The sequence below is a fragment of the Taudactylus pleione genome, unplaced genomic scaffold (assembly GCF_031769625.1).
Source record: "Taudactylus pleione unplaced genomic scaffold, aTauple2 ptg000343l, whole genome shotgun sequence".
NCBI lineage: Eukaryota > Metazoa > Chordata > Amphibia > Anura > Myobatrachidae > Taudactylus > Taudactylus pleione.
This window is the reverse complement of record NW_028284744.1, coordinates 689409-705607: the sequence shown is the minus strand read 5'-3', so window position 1 is coordinate 705607 and position 16199 is coordinate 689409. Positions and strand designations below refer to the sequence as shown.

The 16199-nt window shown below is 45.6% G+C and overlaps 1 protein-coding gene across 2 annotated transcripts in view; it reads left to right on the top strand.

Annotated features, from left to right (window-relative positions):
* The first annotated feature begins 10464 nt into the window (after positions 1-10464).
* The window catches only part of ERCC2 (ERCC excision repair 2, TFIIH core complex helicase subunit), a 426580-nt gene continuing 420845 nt past the window's right edge, over positions 10465-16199 (top strand). For both annotated transcript variants that reach the window (XM_088443994.1, XM_088443993.1), the window contains exon 1: positions 10465-10565. In XM_088443994.1, the coding sequence (XP_088300120.1) occupies positions 10561-10565 (5 nt within the window). In that variant the 5' untranslated portion in view covers positions 10465-10560. The remainder of the gene's footprint in view (positions 10566-16199) is intronic.

Here is a 16199-nt window from a genome sequence, read left to right as displayed (position 1 = left end):
ATCTGAAATCGAGGCAAAACGTCATCATCCCGCCTTCCGAGTCTCGCGGGTTTTGGATCCTATATAAGGTACCCGCGTCGGCGCCATTTTCTCACTCGGCTGTGGACAGTGAAGAGGGAGGGTGGGAGTTAGGGCTGTGTAGTGTAGTGTAGTGTTGTGCTGCTGTTGTCCACTACTTCAAAGTCCATAGAGGCTGGCTGTGTTGTGCTGTGCTGCTGTTGTTAATAGGGGCTGTGTCCACTACTTCAAAGTCCATAGGGGCTGGCTGTGTTGTGCTGTGCTGCTGTTGTTAATAGGGGCTGTGTCCACTACTTCAAAGTCCATAGGGGCTGGCTGGACTGTGTTGTGCAGTCAGTTCTCCATAGGGGCTGTGTCCACTCCAAAGTCCTGTGCAGTGTCCCAGTCCTAAAGGAGTGCTGTAGTGTTGTCCAGGGGGTGCTCTGTCCATCAGGGGTGCTCCCCCAAGTGCTAAAAAAATATATTTTCTGTGTTTGTGAATTGTGTGCGCAGTAGCCGCACGTGCATCAACAAAGTAGTGCCAAGCGTGCGCCTGTGTCATAAGTAAAGGGCTGGCTGGCTTGACCGTTAAAGGGTGCTGTAACCCCCAAAGTACACTCCAGTCCAAACCAAAAAAAAAAATATTTTCTGTGTTTGTGAATGGTGTGCGCAGTAGCCGCACGTGCATCAACAAAGTAGTGCCAAGCGTGCGCCTGTGTCATAAGTAAAGGGCCGGCTGGCTTGACCGTTAAAGGGTGCTGTAACCCCCAAAGTACACTCCAGTCCAAACCAAAAAAATATATATTTTCTGTGTTTGTGAATTGTGTGCGCAGTAGCCGCACGTGCATCAACAAAGTAGTGCCAAGCGTGCGCCTGTGTCATAAGTAAAGGGCCGGCTGGCTTGACCGTTAAAGGGTGCTGTAACCCCCAAAGTACACTCCAAACCAAAAAAAAAATATTTTCTGTGTTTGTGACTTGTGTGCACTGTGGCTGCACGTGCATCAACAAAGGAGCAGCGCCAAGCGTGCGCCTGTGTCCCATAAGTAAAGAGCCGGCTGGCTCATTTCCTAAAGGGTGGTGTAACCCACAAAGTGCACTACTCTCCAGCAAAAATAAAAAAATATTTTCTGTGTTTGTGTGCGCTTTAGCCGCACGTATATATCAATATAACATAAATGGAGGACCAAACTTTCTCCGATAAAAATAAAATAGGGAAAGATCAAGAACCACTTCCTCCTAGTGCTATTGCTGCTGCTGGGAGTTGTTCATCATCCCAGAGAGGAAGTAGGAACATCACTACTTTTACTAAACAATTGACCCTCCAACAGTCCCTAGCGATGAGGATGAAGTACGACAGCAGTCATCCTGAAGCAAAACGTATAACTGAGGCCTTGACTGCTATGTTGGTGTTAGACGTGCGTCCGGTATCCGCCATTAGTGCAGTGGGATTTAGACAATTGATGGAGGTAGTGTGTCCCCGGTTCCAAATCCCGTCTAGATTCCACCTGCATCCTCAAAGCAGCAGCAACAAGCGTGCGTCTGTCTGTTAAAGGGTGGTGACACCCTCAAAGTGTGCTACACAAACAATTAAAATATTGTTCTTTTTTTTTCGGTCTTTGTGAAATGTGTGGGCTGTAGCCGAAACTGCATCCTTAAAGCAGCAGCGACAAGCGTGCGTCTGTCTGTTAAAGGGTGGTGACACCCTCAAAGTGCGCTCCACAAACAATGAAAATATTCTTTTTTTTTTTCTGTCTTTGTGAATTGTGTGGGCTGTAGCCGCACTTGCATCCTCAAAGCAGCAGCGACAAGCGTGCGTCTGTCTGTTAAAGGATTACATCAGTGACAGCATCCAAGTAGGCATGTCAGACAGTCCGTACCTGTACTGGCAGGAAAAAGAAGCAATTTGGAGGTCCCTGTACAAACTGCCTCTATTTTACCTGAGTTGCCCCCCCTCCAGTGTGTACTCCGAAAGAGTGTTTAGTGCAGCCGGGAACCTTGTCAGCGAAAGGTGTAGGAGGTTGCTTCCACAAAATGTGGAGAAGATGATGTTCATAAAATGAATTATCAACTCTTCCAGGGAGACCAGCCTCCAGAACGTACAGAGGGACCTGTGGTTCCAGCGGGGATGAATTAATACTCTGTGAGGATGAGGATGTACCCACTGAAGAGGGTGAGGAATCGGTGGATGAGGAGGATGAGGATGACATCTTGCCTCCGTAGAGCCAGTTTGTGCAGGGACAGATTAATTGCCAGCTTGTTTTGTGGGGGCCCAAACGAACCAATCATTTCAGCCACAGTTGTGTGGCAGACCCTGGCGCTGAAATGATTGGTTTGGTTATACAACATAAGGGTGGGTGGGAGGGCCCAAGGACAATTCCATCTTGCACCTCTTTTTTTTCTTTGCATTATGTACAGTTTGGGGCCTAGTTTTTCTAACTGCCATCCTGTCTGCCACTGCAGTGTCACTCCTAGATGGGCCACGTGTTTGTGCCACCCACTCGTGTCGCTTAGCATAGTCATCCAGCTACCTCGGTGCAACCTTTTGGACATAAAAACACTATTTTGAGGTGTGAGGTGTTCAGAATAGACTGGAAATGAGTGGGAATTAAGGTTATTGAGGTTAATAATAGCATAGGAGCAGAAAAACCTACAAATTCTGTGATTTTAGCTGTTTTTATGCTTTTTTTCAAAAAAATACAGATCCAAAACACAAAACCCAGAACCCAAAACACGGAAGGGTGGTTTTGGCAAAACCAATCCAGATCCAAAACACGAAGAAAGATCCAGATCCAAAACCAAAACACGAAAAGTGGCCGGTGCACACCCCTAGTATATACAGTGTGTGTGACAGCTGGGTGAGCAGAGAGAGGAGGGGGTTGGGAGAGGGAACTTTTGGGAAATTAGAGCTGGGAATAAAATTCTATAACACATATATATATATATGTGTGTGTGTGTGTATACATAGATATATGTGAGATAATAGTGCCTTTAGTGCGAATGTCCAATTTAAAAAAAGCATTGGTTGTAAAGTAAGTTCCACTTTATTTATTTTTATTTATTTATTAACAGTTTCTTATATAGCGCAACATATTCCGTTGCGCTTTACAATTGTCAACATTGATAGAACAAAACTGGGTAATAACAGACAGATATATAGGTAGGAAGGCCCTGCTCGCAAGCTTACAATCTTTAGTCCTTGAGATTCCAATACATCTCTACTGATAATTTCAGGGGGTCTTCATAATATATTCTCACAGTGTAGAAACATAGAAAGAAAGCTAAACCAAAACAAATAGTGTAAAACTGGTATATACGTGCTCTCATACACATTTTCCTGTAACAAAGATCCACTATGTGGAATTAGAACACCACTGGTGTAAAGTAGCACTCCACCGGGGTTTTTTACAAGTTCCCAGCACCTATTAAGAAACCAATAAAATGTGTGTACAGGTTGAGTCTCCCATATCCAAATATTCCGAAATACGGAATATTCCGAAATACGGAATATTTTTAGCATGATTGAAATAGTAAAACCTTTGATTTTTGATGGTTCAATGTACACAAACTTTGTTTAAGGCACAAACTTATTAAAAATAAAGTATAAAATTACCTATAGGCTGTGTGTATAAGGTGTATATGACATATAAATGAATTTCATGTATCTACACAAACTTTGTTTGAGCCACAAAATTATTGAAAATATTGTATAAAATAACCTTCAGGATGTGTATATAAGATGTATATGAACCATAAATGCATTCTGTGTTTAGATTTGGGCCCTATTCCTAAGACATTTCAAAATGGTATGCAATTATTCCAAAATACGGAATATTCCGATATCCAAAATACCCTTGGTCCCAAGCATTTTGGATATGGGAGACTCAACCTGTATCTATATATAGAAATACATACAGTCAGGTGCATAAATATTGGGACATTGACAGAATTTTCAGATTTTGGCCTCTATTCACCACCACAATGGCTTTGAAATGAAACAAACAAGATGTGCTTTACCTGCAGACTTTCAGATTTAATTTGAGGGTAATTACATCCAAATCAGGTGAACGGTGTAGGAATTACAACGGTTTCTATATGTGCCTCCCACTTTTTAAGGGGCCAAAAGTAATGGGACAAACTAAACAATCCTAAATCTAACTTTCACTTTTTAATACTTTGTTGCAAATCCTTTGCAGCCAATTACAGCCTGGAGTCTGGAACGCATAGACATCACCAGACGCTGGGTTTCATCCCTGGTGATGCTCCTCCATGCCTTTACTGCAAATGTCTTCAGTTCCTGCTTGTTCTTGGGGAATTTTCCCTTCAGTTTTGTCTTCATCAAGTGAAATGCATGCTCAATCGGATTCAGGTCAGGGGATTGACTTGGCCACTGCATAACATTCCACTTTTTAGCCTTAAAAAACTCTTTGGTTGCTTTTGCAGTATGCTTCGGGTCATTGTCCATCTGCACTGAGAAGCGCCGTCCAATGAGTTCTGAAGCATTTGACTGAATATGAGCATATAATATTGCCCGAAACACTTCAGAATTCATTCTGCTGCTTTTGTCAGCAGTCACATCATCAGTAAATACAAGGGAACCAGTTGCATTGGCAGCCATACATGCTCACGCCATGACACTACCACCACCATGCTTCACTGATGAGGTGGTATGTTTTGGATCATGAGCAGTTCCTTTCCTTCTCCATACTCTTCTCTTCCCATCACTCTGGTACAAGTTGATCTTTGTCTCATCTGTCCATAGGATGTTGTTCCAGAACTGTAATGGCTGTTTTAGATGTTGTTTGGAAAACTCTAATCTGGTGTACCTGTTTTTGCGGCTCACCAATGGTTTACATCTTGTGGGTGAACCCTCTATATTCACTCTTGTGAAGTCTTCTCTTGATTGTTGACTTTGACACATATACATCTACCTCCTGGAGAGTGTTCTTGATTTGGCCAACTGTTGTGAAGGGGTTTTTCTTCACCAGGGAAATAATTCTTCTGTCATCCACCACAGTTGTTTTCTGTGGTCTTCCGGGTCTTTTGGTGTTGCTGAGCTCTCCGGTGCGTTCTTTCTTTTTAAGAATGTTCCAAACAGTTGATTTGGCCACACCTAATGTTTTTGCTATCTCTCTGATGGGTTTGTTTTGATTTTTCAGCCTAATGATGGCTTGCTTCACTGATAGTGACAGCTCTTTGGATCTCATATTGAGAGTCGACAGCAACTGATTCCAAATGCAAATGTCACACCTAGAATCAACTCCAGACCTTTTACCTGCTTAATTGATAATGAAATAACGAGGGATTAGCCCACACCTGTCCATGAAATAGCTTCTGAGTTGATAGTCCCATTACTTTTGGCCCCTTAAAATGTGGGAGGCACATATAGAAACTGTTGTAATTCCTACACCGATCACCTGATTTGGATGTAATTACCCTCAAATTAAATCTGAAAGTCTGCAGGTAAAGCACATCTTGTTTGTTTCATTTCAAAGCCATTGTGGTGGTGAATAGAGGTCAAAATATGAAAATTCTGTCAATATCCCAATATTTATGCACCTGACTGTATGTGTGTGTGTGTGTATACTGTCATATATATATATATATATATATATATATATATAATACTCAGTCAGGCGGTACTCACATGAAGGAATTTGTGAAAGTCCCTGGTGCCCTCCGTAGGTGATCCCCAATACAAAATATATAAAGTTGTCGTGGCACTCCGGTATGCAAAAACATACACAGAGGCAGGTTATAATGCCAACGTTTCAATGCCACTTTAATGCAAAGTCTTCAGGGTATAAAACTCAATGTAACATACACTAACCTTATATCTTCCATCAACACCACGTGCAGCAGTGGCAATCGGAACTGGAAGCATGGTGCCCAAGACATCACCATATCAGGATGACAGTGTGCCCTGTGCTGCACTGCCACCCCTCACACTCCTCCCCCTGAGCGCTTACCTTTTTCCACCAGGGGGTTGGATGGAGGACGGGGATCTTCTTTGGCGTTGCTCTGCGAATGCCAAGCAGCATTGCAGGAGGTTTCTCTACAGACCTCCGGAGCCGGACAGTTTGCAGCCGGTGACCTTGGAGGCTCCTCTCTATGCAGAGGTACCGGCCACACCACCCTCCCTATGGCCCTGGACCAAGAATGAGGTCAGTACCGCAACCTATTGCCATATCTTCAATGTAAACATAGACAACACATTTAACAAACATATATAAAAAGTAAAAATGTTGTAAAACAAAAATGACCCCACTTGTAAGGACTATACATAGACTACAAATACCCAAAAAGATCATAATATACTAGTACCTAAGAAAGAAACAATGCCAACACCGCCCTGTCGGATATCATATCAGTATAAATTACGCAATGTATAGCACAAATTGTTGAAATGCCACAATTTAAATAACAAAGCAATTATAATGGTTATAAAAATCACAATGGTCCTGTCGTGATGCCCCCAACAGTTATCTGTAGGCACCAGGGCATCCAAAGCTTCCTGAGAAACCTAAATTGCAAACAACTGTAACCAAAAAAAAAAAAAGTCTATTCTCTGGACAGATACATTAAGACGACGATGTTTAAATAAAGCAGTAACATCCAAGATTCTCATTCAAGCCCCTAGGGCTTATGGTACCGGGACTCACACTGGAGCAATTTTAAAGCTCTATTGCCACCTCTAGCCATTTCAGGAACATGGTCTATCAACATCTAGCTCAATGTAGATAAATCATGATCGGCCTGGGCATAATGTCTTGCCACGGGTTGTTCACTCATACCTCTTAATCGAGGTCCTAATCGCAGGACGATGTAAAGCCATTCATTGGCGTAGGGTTCTGTTGTTTTTACAGACATAACTTAATCCGCACGGGCATGTTATTAAATAGACCACATATCTGGTTGTACATGTCAGACGATGCCGAAGGACAAAGCTGTAACTAGACTTTTTGGTGCCCTGTGCCAGAGAGAGCATTGGCGCCCCCCCCCCCATTTTTTAAATAGGGACATAAGATAGTGCACCCAAAAAAGGGACATTGCCTTATACCTTATATATGTGCTTATTCACTACGCAGAGTGTGTATGTCCATGGCTCAGTACACTTTGCACATGTTGATTTGCAATTTTATTGATAACATAGTACTATCAACACCCTGTTTCTTGAGATTAATGGGTCTATATGTCCATTCCTGCGCATATATATATATACGGAATACGAAACAGGGGTTTTACCTCATTTTCCGTTTAGTGCATCCCGCCCCTGTTCTTGCGACTAAACACCCAGGTTACGTTGCTAGAACTGGCATTCTCCGACTTAACAGCATGTAGCTCCGGGAGCTCCCTCCTAATGCTATTCTGGACAGTGTTGAATTGAATCGTGGTCATTGATAACTTAATAACTTGAAGATTTTAACCCGGGCAATGCCGGGTACTTCAGCTAGTAAAAAATACATTTACATCCCATCTTTAGACATAGGCCCGTATTCAATTTGAAGCAGCGTTTTTTGCCTCTGCCGGCAAAATCCCGTTTTCTCCTTCACCGCCAGTTTGGAGACGAAAACTTTTCCCGTGCATGCCAGCTATATCCCCGTATTCAATTTGAAAGTAGGCGAAATCGGGAACAGGCGAATCTTGTGAAATAATTGTAGAACGCTCCAAAAGATGTCCAGACCAGGGGGATCACTATGGGTACCCCCTGTTTTTGCCTGCAAAAGAAAGTCGGGTTTTTAAATAGCCGCGGCAGATTTTTTTCCCCCGACTTTGAAGAAGTGATGCAGAAGAGCAGTTAGCTTTTTTTTTTTTTTTTTTAAAGTGGTCCCATCAAATTTAAATTATGCAAAAATGGGGGTACCCATAGTGATCCCCTATGTCTACACATCTTTACGGGGGTCCCTGTAATATTTCCCGAAAATTCCCGTTGTTTTACCTGTAAAAAAACGGGCTAAAAGTTTTTTTTTTTTAAATGACATAGGGCCCCCCCCAAAAGCCAAACCAGCCCCAGGCTTGTCAGCCAGTTCTGGTTTCTAAAAATACAGGGAACAAAATGTGTAAGGTTCCACCGTAATTTAGAAACCAACACCAGGCTACAGGGACCAGTCCTGGTTTTAAATATAGGGGGGAAAAAAAGACGTGGGATCCCCCTATATTTAAGACCAGCACCAGACCCAACCGACTGGGGTGAAATGCCACAGCCCGGAGACCCAATCACTGGTCCTCCGGGTCCAAAGCATTAGCACCCCAAGTCGGTCAGTGCAAGCTGGTGATCTCAGGGGAGTCGGGGACCCCCCAAAGAAGCCCCCCTCCCGAGCACCACAGGCTTATACTGAAGCCTGGGGCTCTTCCCCATACCCCTGGAGCGGTGGGTATGGGGGTAATGGGGGGCCAAATAATGTAAAACTATTGTATTTTACAGTGGAACTACAAGTGCCAGCATACCTGCCATTTTGCACTTGTGGAACAACAAGTGACAGCAGACATGCGGCACCTGTAACTTAACTGCAAAATAGTTAAATAAAGACAAAACACACACACCGTGATTAGTATAACTTTATTACACACACCTACCCATTCACACATACTAACCTATACCAGATGTTTCTGTCCCCTTGTCCAGTAGAAAATCCATAATGAATGGCCCTTCAAAAAAAAAAAAACATACTCACCTATATCCTGGCGCTGGTCTCCGCAGTAATCCATGAACTTGGCAAAACAAAAAAACGAGTTCACGATCCACGTACCCAGGACCTGTATGTGTGTTGCCACACATACAGATCCCTCCCGAATGCCAGCTGACGGGACTTCACGGGGCTTGCACGTCCCGTCAGCCAATCAGCGGCTGCGCTGACTTTAGAGCGGCCGCTGATTGGCTTCGGCTACTGACAGTTCCCACGTGGGAACTGTCAGGTGGGAACTGTCAGTGTTAGATGACGTGTTATGTGACATGTTAGATGACGTGTTATGTGACATGTTAGATGACTTGTTAGATGATGTGTTATGTGGCGTGTTAGATGACGTGTTATGTGGCGTGTTAGATGACGTGTTATGTGGCGTGTTAGATGACTTGTTATGTGGCATGTTAGATGATGTGTTATGTGGCATTTTAGATGACGTGTTATGTGACATGTTAGATGACTTGTTAGATGGCGTGTTATGTGGCATTTTAGATGATGTGTTATGTGGTGTGTTAGATGACGTGTTATGTGGCGTGTTAGATGACATGTTATGTGACGTGTTAGGTGGCGTGTTAGATGACGTGTTACGTGGCGTTAGGTGATGTGTTATGCGGCATTTTAGATGATGTGTTATGTGGTGTGTTAGATGACGTGTTATGTGGCGTGTTAGATGACATGTTATGTGACTTGTTAGGTGGCGTGTTAGATGACGTGTTATGTGGCGTTAGGTGATGTGTTATGCGGCGTGTTATGTGACGTGTTATGTACTAAGGGCCTGATTCAGAGACGGACACTCTGAAAGAGCGCTCGCTCTGAATCAACGAGTTTTCTTTTGGAGGCATAGCTGTGGGTGACCACCCACAGCTATAGCGAGCGGCCAGATTGATGGTCGCGTTGGTCAAGACCATCGCGACCATCGCGCTTGCGACAAAACCCTTGTGGTAGGGTCTCGTGGCCGCAAACCCCAGAGAGCTTCTGGCTCTAATCACTGGTGATGTCAGTGGGGCCGACCACAAACGGCAGGCCTTCGCCTGGGAACGCCTCCGTTTGTGAAGCCACCCCCGCCACGCCTACCAAACAGGATGAGCTGTCAATCACCATCGACAGCTCGCCCCCTTTGGCGAGCCCCGGAGCGATGGAGCACCTGTCTCTAGCCGGCTCCATTGTGCGCATGCCCAGTGGGCAAACATCGACCCCTTGGCGAGCGCTCAGCGCTTGCGACCGGGTCTGAATCAGGCCCACTGTACATAGCTGTATGTTAATGGTTTAATACATTTTCAAAGCTAATGGGTTTCTTATCTATAGGTGAGTGATATGTGACACATATGTAAGAGTCTGGTGACTGCACTATCACTATCGTGTTCTGAGGGGGGATATCACCTTTTTTCCCCTTCATTTTGGAGAGGGGGTGCCACGAATATATCCCCTTCCCCTGCAGGACACAATCCCCCTTTCTTGTTTTTGTTTAGAAACATTAATTATAGAAAACCCATCAGTCAGTGGCTGCAGCAGGAGTCAGTCACTGCCCATTACTGGGGCCTAGGGGGCAGTATAACCACCCTGCCGCAACTACAACTCCCGTCACGCTCTGCGGCCAGGCGCCAAACCACGCTTCATTTCTAGGGCTACACATAGAGGCTGGCTTCCTTCTTCCCGGAGACCATAACTGGCAGGATTCCATTGTGTGACGCATGCAGCGGAGACATTACGCTACACTTCCGGCTCATCTTTAATCACGTGACTCTTTCCTCTCCACCGATTGGTTTATCTGAACACAGAGGCTGAGGCTGTTCGCGTCATATGACACTGGCAGCCAATACACACATTTTATTTCCGTTGTGAGGGCGTGGTCAGACGGAGAGAGGAGGAGCCGAAGGCAGCAATGAAGTGAGAAGCAAGTTTTATTTATCTGTTTGTTATTGTATATTTATCTATGTCTGTCCCCCTATATACAGCTCATTATATACAGCTGCTGCCTGTCCCCCTATATACAGCTCATTATATACAGGTGCTCCCTGTCCCCCCTATATACAGCTCATTATATACAGGTGCTGCCTGTCCCCTTATATACAGCTCATTATGTACAGCTGCTGCCTGTCCCCTTATATACAGCTCATTATATACAGGTGCTGTCTGTCCCCCCTATATACAGCTCATTATATACAGCTGCTGCCTGTCCCCCTATATACAGCTCATTATATACAGGTGCTCCCTGTCCCCCCTATATACAGCTCATTATATACAGGTGCTGCCTGTCCCCTTATATACAGCTCATTATGTACAGCTGCTGCCTGTCCCCTTATATACAGCTCATTATATACAGGTGCTGCCTGTCCCCCTATATACAGCTCATTATATACAGGTGCTGCCTGTCCCCCTATATACAGCTCATTATATACAGCTGCTGCCTGTCCCCTTATATACAGCTCATTATATACAGCTGCTGCCTGTCCCCTTATATACAGCTCATTATATACAGCTGCTGCCTGTCCCCCTATATACAGCTCATTATATACAGCTGCTGCCTGTCCCCTTATATACAGCTCATTATGTACAGCTGCTGCCTGTCCCCCTATATACAGCTCATTATATACAGCTGCTGCCTGTCCCCCTATATACAGCTCATTATGTACAGGTGCTGCCTGTCCCCTTATATACAGCTCATTATATACAGCTGCTGCCTGTCCCCTATATACAGCTCATTATGTACAGGTGCTGCCTGTCCCCCTATATACAGCTCATTATGTACAGGTGCTGCCTGTCCCCTATATACAGCTCATTATATACAGCTGCTGCCTGTCCCCTTATATACAGCTCATTATATACAGCTGCTGCCTGTCCCCTATATACAGCTCATTATGTACAGGTGCTGCCTGTCCCCTTATATACAGCTCATCATATACAGCTGCTGCCTGTCCCCCTATATACAGCTCATTATGTACAGCTGCTGCCTGTCCCCCTATATACAGCTCATTATATACAGGTGCTGCCTGTCCCCCTATATACAGCTCATTATGTACAGGTGCTGCCTGTCCCCTTATATACAGCTCATTATATACAGCTGCTGCCTGTCCCCTATATACAGCTCATTATGTACAGGTGCTGCCTGTCCCCTTATATACAGCTCATTATATACAGCTGCTGCCTGTCCCCCTATATACAGCTCATTATATACAGCGCTGCCTGTCCCCCTATATACAGCTCATTATATACAGCTGCTGCCTGTCCCCCTATATACAGCTCATTATATACAGCTGCTGCCTGTCCCCTATATACAGCTCATTATGTACAGGTGCTGCCTGTCCCCTTATATACAGCTCATTATGTACAGCTGCTGCCTGTCCCCTATATACAGCTCATCATGTACAGGTGCTGCCTGTCCCCCTATATACAGCTCATTATGTACAGGTGCTGCCTGTCCCCTATATACAGCTCATTATATACAGCTGCTGCCTGTCCCCTTATATACAGCTCATTATATACAGCTGCTGCCTGTCCCCTATATACAGCTCATTATGTACAGGTGCTGCCTGTCCCCTTATATACAGCTCATTATATACAGCTGCTGCCTGTCCCCCTATATACAGCTCATTATGTACAGCTGCTGCCTGTCCCCTATATACAGCTCATTATGTACAGCTGCTGCCTGTCCCCTTATATACAGCTCATTATATACAGCTGGTGCCTGTCCCCTATATACAGCTCATTATATACAGCTGCTGCCTGTCCCCCTATATACAGCTCATTATGTACACCTGCTGCCTGTCCCCTTATATACAGCTCATTATGTACAGCTGCCGCCTGTCCACTTATATACAGCTCATTATGTACAGCTGCTGCCTGTCCCCTATATACAGCTCATTATGTACAGCTGCTGCCTGTCCCCCCTATATACAGCTCATTATGTACAGCTGCTGCCTGTCCCCTATATACAGCTCATTATGTACAGCTGCTGCCTGTCCCCTATATACAGCTCATTATGTACAGCTGCTGCCTGTCCCCTTATATACAGCTCATTATGTACAGCTGCTGCCTGTCCCCTATATACAGCTCATTATGTACAGCTGCTGCCTGTCCCCCCTATATACAGCTCATTATGTACAGCTGCTGCCTGTCCCCTATATACAGCTCATTATGTACACGTGCTGCCTGTCCCCTTATATACAGCTCATTATGTACCGCTGCTGCCTGTCCCCTATATACAGCTCATTATGTACACCTGCTGCCTGTCCCCTATATACAGCTCATTATGTACACCTGCTGCCTGTCCCCTATATACAGCTCATTATGTACCGCTGCTGCCTGTCCCCCTATATACAGCTCATTATGTACACGTGCTGCCTGTCCCCTTATATACAGCTCATTATGTACCGCTGCTGCCTGTCCCCTATATACAGCTCATTATGTACAGCTGCTGCCTGTACCCTATATACCACTCATTATGTACAGCTACTGCCTGTACCCTATATACAGCTCATTATGTACAGCTGCTGCCTGTCCCTTATATACAGCTCATTATATACTGCTGTCTGTCCCTGTGAAACCCTGCAGTGTAAACGGCGCGGTCCGCATTCCGCCCGGCTTCAGTGGCGCTTGGAGATTACGTCATGTCAAAGCGTACTATGAATTCCTATTTATCTTTATACCCTAAAGTCGCTATTTAACGTTGCGTTCGCACAAGAAATAATCGCTTTCAAGACTTTGATTGTGGTTCCAAAGCACAAAAATATATTATTCACATAAAAGCAGATAGTTACACGCCTTGATCTATAATACAATTAGCGCAAAGGTTATACAAAATACAAGGTACAGTCGATACATACGCATGTGCTCTGTATCTAGATTTCCCGGCATCAACTATGAAACCTCCGCCGAAAGAAAGAAAGATGACTAACTAGCAGATATAGGGCCTGATTCAGACCCGCTCGCGAGTGCTGAGCGCTCTCAAGCGGGTCGATGTTGGCCCAATGCTCATGTGCACGACGCAGGCGGCTCCGTTGTGCGCATGCACGAGACCCGGATAGTGATGGGCAAGCCGTCGCTCCGGGTCTCGCTACAAAGGGGGCGTGCTGTCGATGTTGAGTGACAGCACGCCCCCTTTGGTGGGCGGGCCGGGGGCGTGGCTGACCAGAGGGAGGCGTTCCCATGGGACCCCTATTGTCTAGGGCCGGCCCCACTGACATTACTAGTGATGTCAGTGGGAGTGCTCTCGGCTCTGATAGCCAAAAGCACTCCAGGGCTTGCGGCAACGAGACCCTACTACAAGGGTCTCGTCGTAATGGTCTTGACCATCGCGACCATCTTCCTGGCCGCTTGCTATAGCTGTGGGTGGTCAGCTTTGGGGATTCCTAGTGCCTCTAGCCTGCCAGTACCTGTACTTCCTATGAGTTGTGGTATCTTGAAGTCTCCCCGTTTCCTGCACCCCTCAGGGCCCCTGTGCCAGATCTACAGAATACCAGATCCGTGACACCACCTTTCATTTTCCTCCATTCTCAACCACCTCCCTCCCCCCCCCCTTCATGGCCTTGCTATACCCCACCACTAAGCCCCACTCCCTCCTGTCCCTGCCTGTCCCCTCCCCTCATCTTCATTTGCATCACAGTAAACAACCTCCTGCCCCACCATCTGCAGGTTCCCTTCCTTGCTCAGGAGCCCGCACCATTACTACACTCTGTTTACCTCTGTCCTCCAAATCAAGCTCCCCTCCATGTTACAGCCACCCGAATAATCTTATTCATATCTCACCCTCTAACTCGGTCCCTCTCTCCTGTGCCCTCTGGAATGCCACAACTGTCTGTATTAAACTGGTCCCCACCCATGACATTTCCAACTCCCTGAGCCTCCTAGCCATCAATCAAACCTGGATCTCCCACTGTACACATTTTTATCTGTCATCTATAGGCCCACTGGCCCACCTTCCAAATTTCTTGGCTCCCCCACATCCTCTCTTTATGACCCTCCTTTCTTAATCTTGGGTAACTTCAATATCCCAATCGATGTCCCTACTATTCTGTCTCTAAACTCCTTCCCCTCACATCATCATTTGGTTTCTCTCAATGGACCTCCTCACCGTCCCCTGTGAGTGAACAATCACTTGATCTAGTCTTCAATCACTGATGTGATATTTCTGATTTCACCAACTCCCAAATCTCTCTCTCCGACCATCATCTTCTCTCTTTCAACTTATCCCTCACCCCCTCTCCACCTCTGCCTCCCAAGGCTACAATCACTAAGCGTAACCTTGAGGCAATTAACACTGAATCTTTAACCTTCCTGATCCTCTCTCCCTGGACTCTGTTGCTCCAGTGGGCATTACTCCTTGGCATTCCAAGTGTTCACGTACCACAGAACGTCAGTAGAGGAAATCGCGCTCCAATGCCGACTTCCTTTATTTCAAACTTATGCTCTCAACCTATAGTGCTGCTCTTTACCTTTCTAAACATTCTTATTTCAAGACCCTTATCTCCTCCCAGTCCTCCAATCCCTGTCGTCTTTGCCACTTTCAGCTCCCTCCTCTACCCATTCACTCAGTGTCTCCCCTCTTCACTCTCGGCCCTTGTTTATGCCACTCACCTCACATCTAAAATTGAAACAAAATGTCATGACATCACATCCCACCAGACCCTTAGCATCCAATCCCATCTTTTCCCACCCAGCCTCTCCCCATCCACCAAATTTAATCTGGTTCTCCCCTCCATCCACCTCCCCCCTTGACTCTATACCCTCTTGTCCTCTCTGCTCCCTCTTTCCTTCACTCCCCCAAGGTTCTGTTCTTGGACCTCTTCTCTTCTCTATAAATCCTCTTAAAGTGAACTCATCAGCTCTTTAGCCTCTAATATCATCTCTATGCTGATGACACTCAGATCTACCTACTCTCACCTAACTTTTCATACTCTCTCCTCCCAAGGCTCCCCTTCCCTTTCAAAGCTCATTTCAAACTTCTCACGCTAACTTACAAAGTCCTCACCCATTCCTCTTCTATTTACATTCCTGACCTCCTCTCCCTCCACACTCCTGCCTGCCCACTTCGCTCCACCCATGAATGCCACCTCTCCTCCTAGCTGATTACTTCCTCCCACTCTCCAAGACTTTGCCCGCGCTGCGTCTCACCTGTGGAACTCTCTTCCTATCAGACTCTGCACCTCTCTACAATATTTCAAACGGGCTCTCAAGACCCACTTCTTCATCAAAGCCTTTCAGCTCTCACCCGAACTCGCTGCCCCATGCCCCTTGCTCACTGTCTCTCCACTGTACGTCACCCCTGCCTCTCTGCCCCCTCCTTTAGACTAGGGATGTGCAGGCTCGGATAGGTTCGAGTTTGCACGTGGAGTTCGGATTTTTCCCTCCAAAAAAACGGAACTCAGAACGAGGCAAAACGTCATCTTACATGGACGAACATCATCATTCCTGGTCTTTTGTCCAGGAATGATGATGTTCGTCCATGTAAGATGACGTTTTGCCTCGTTCTGAGTTCCGTTTTTTTGGAGGGAAAAATCCGAACTCCACGTGCAAACTCGAACC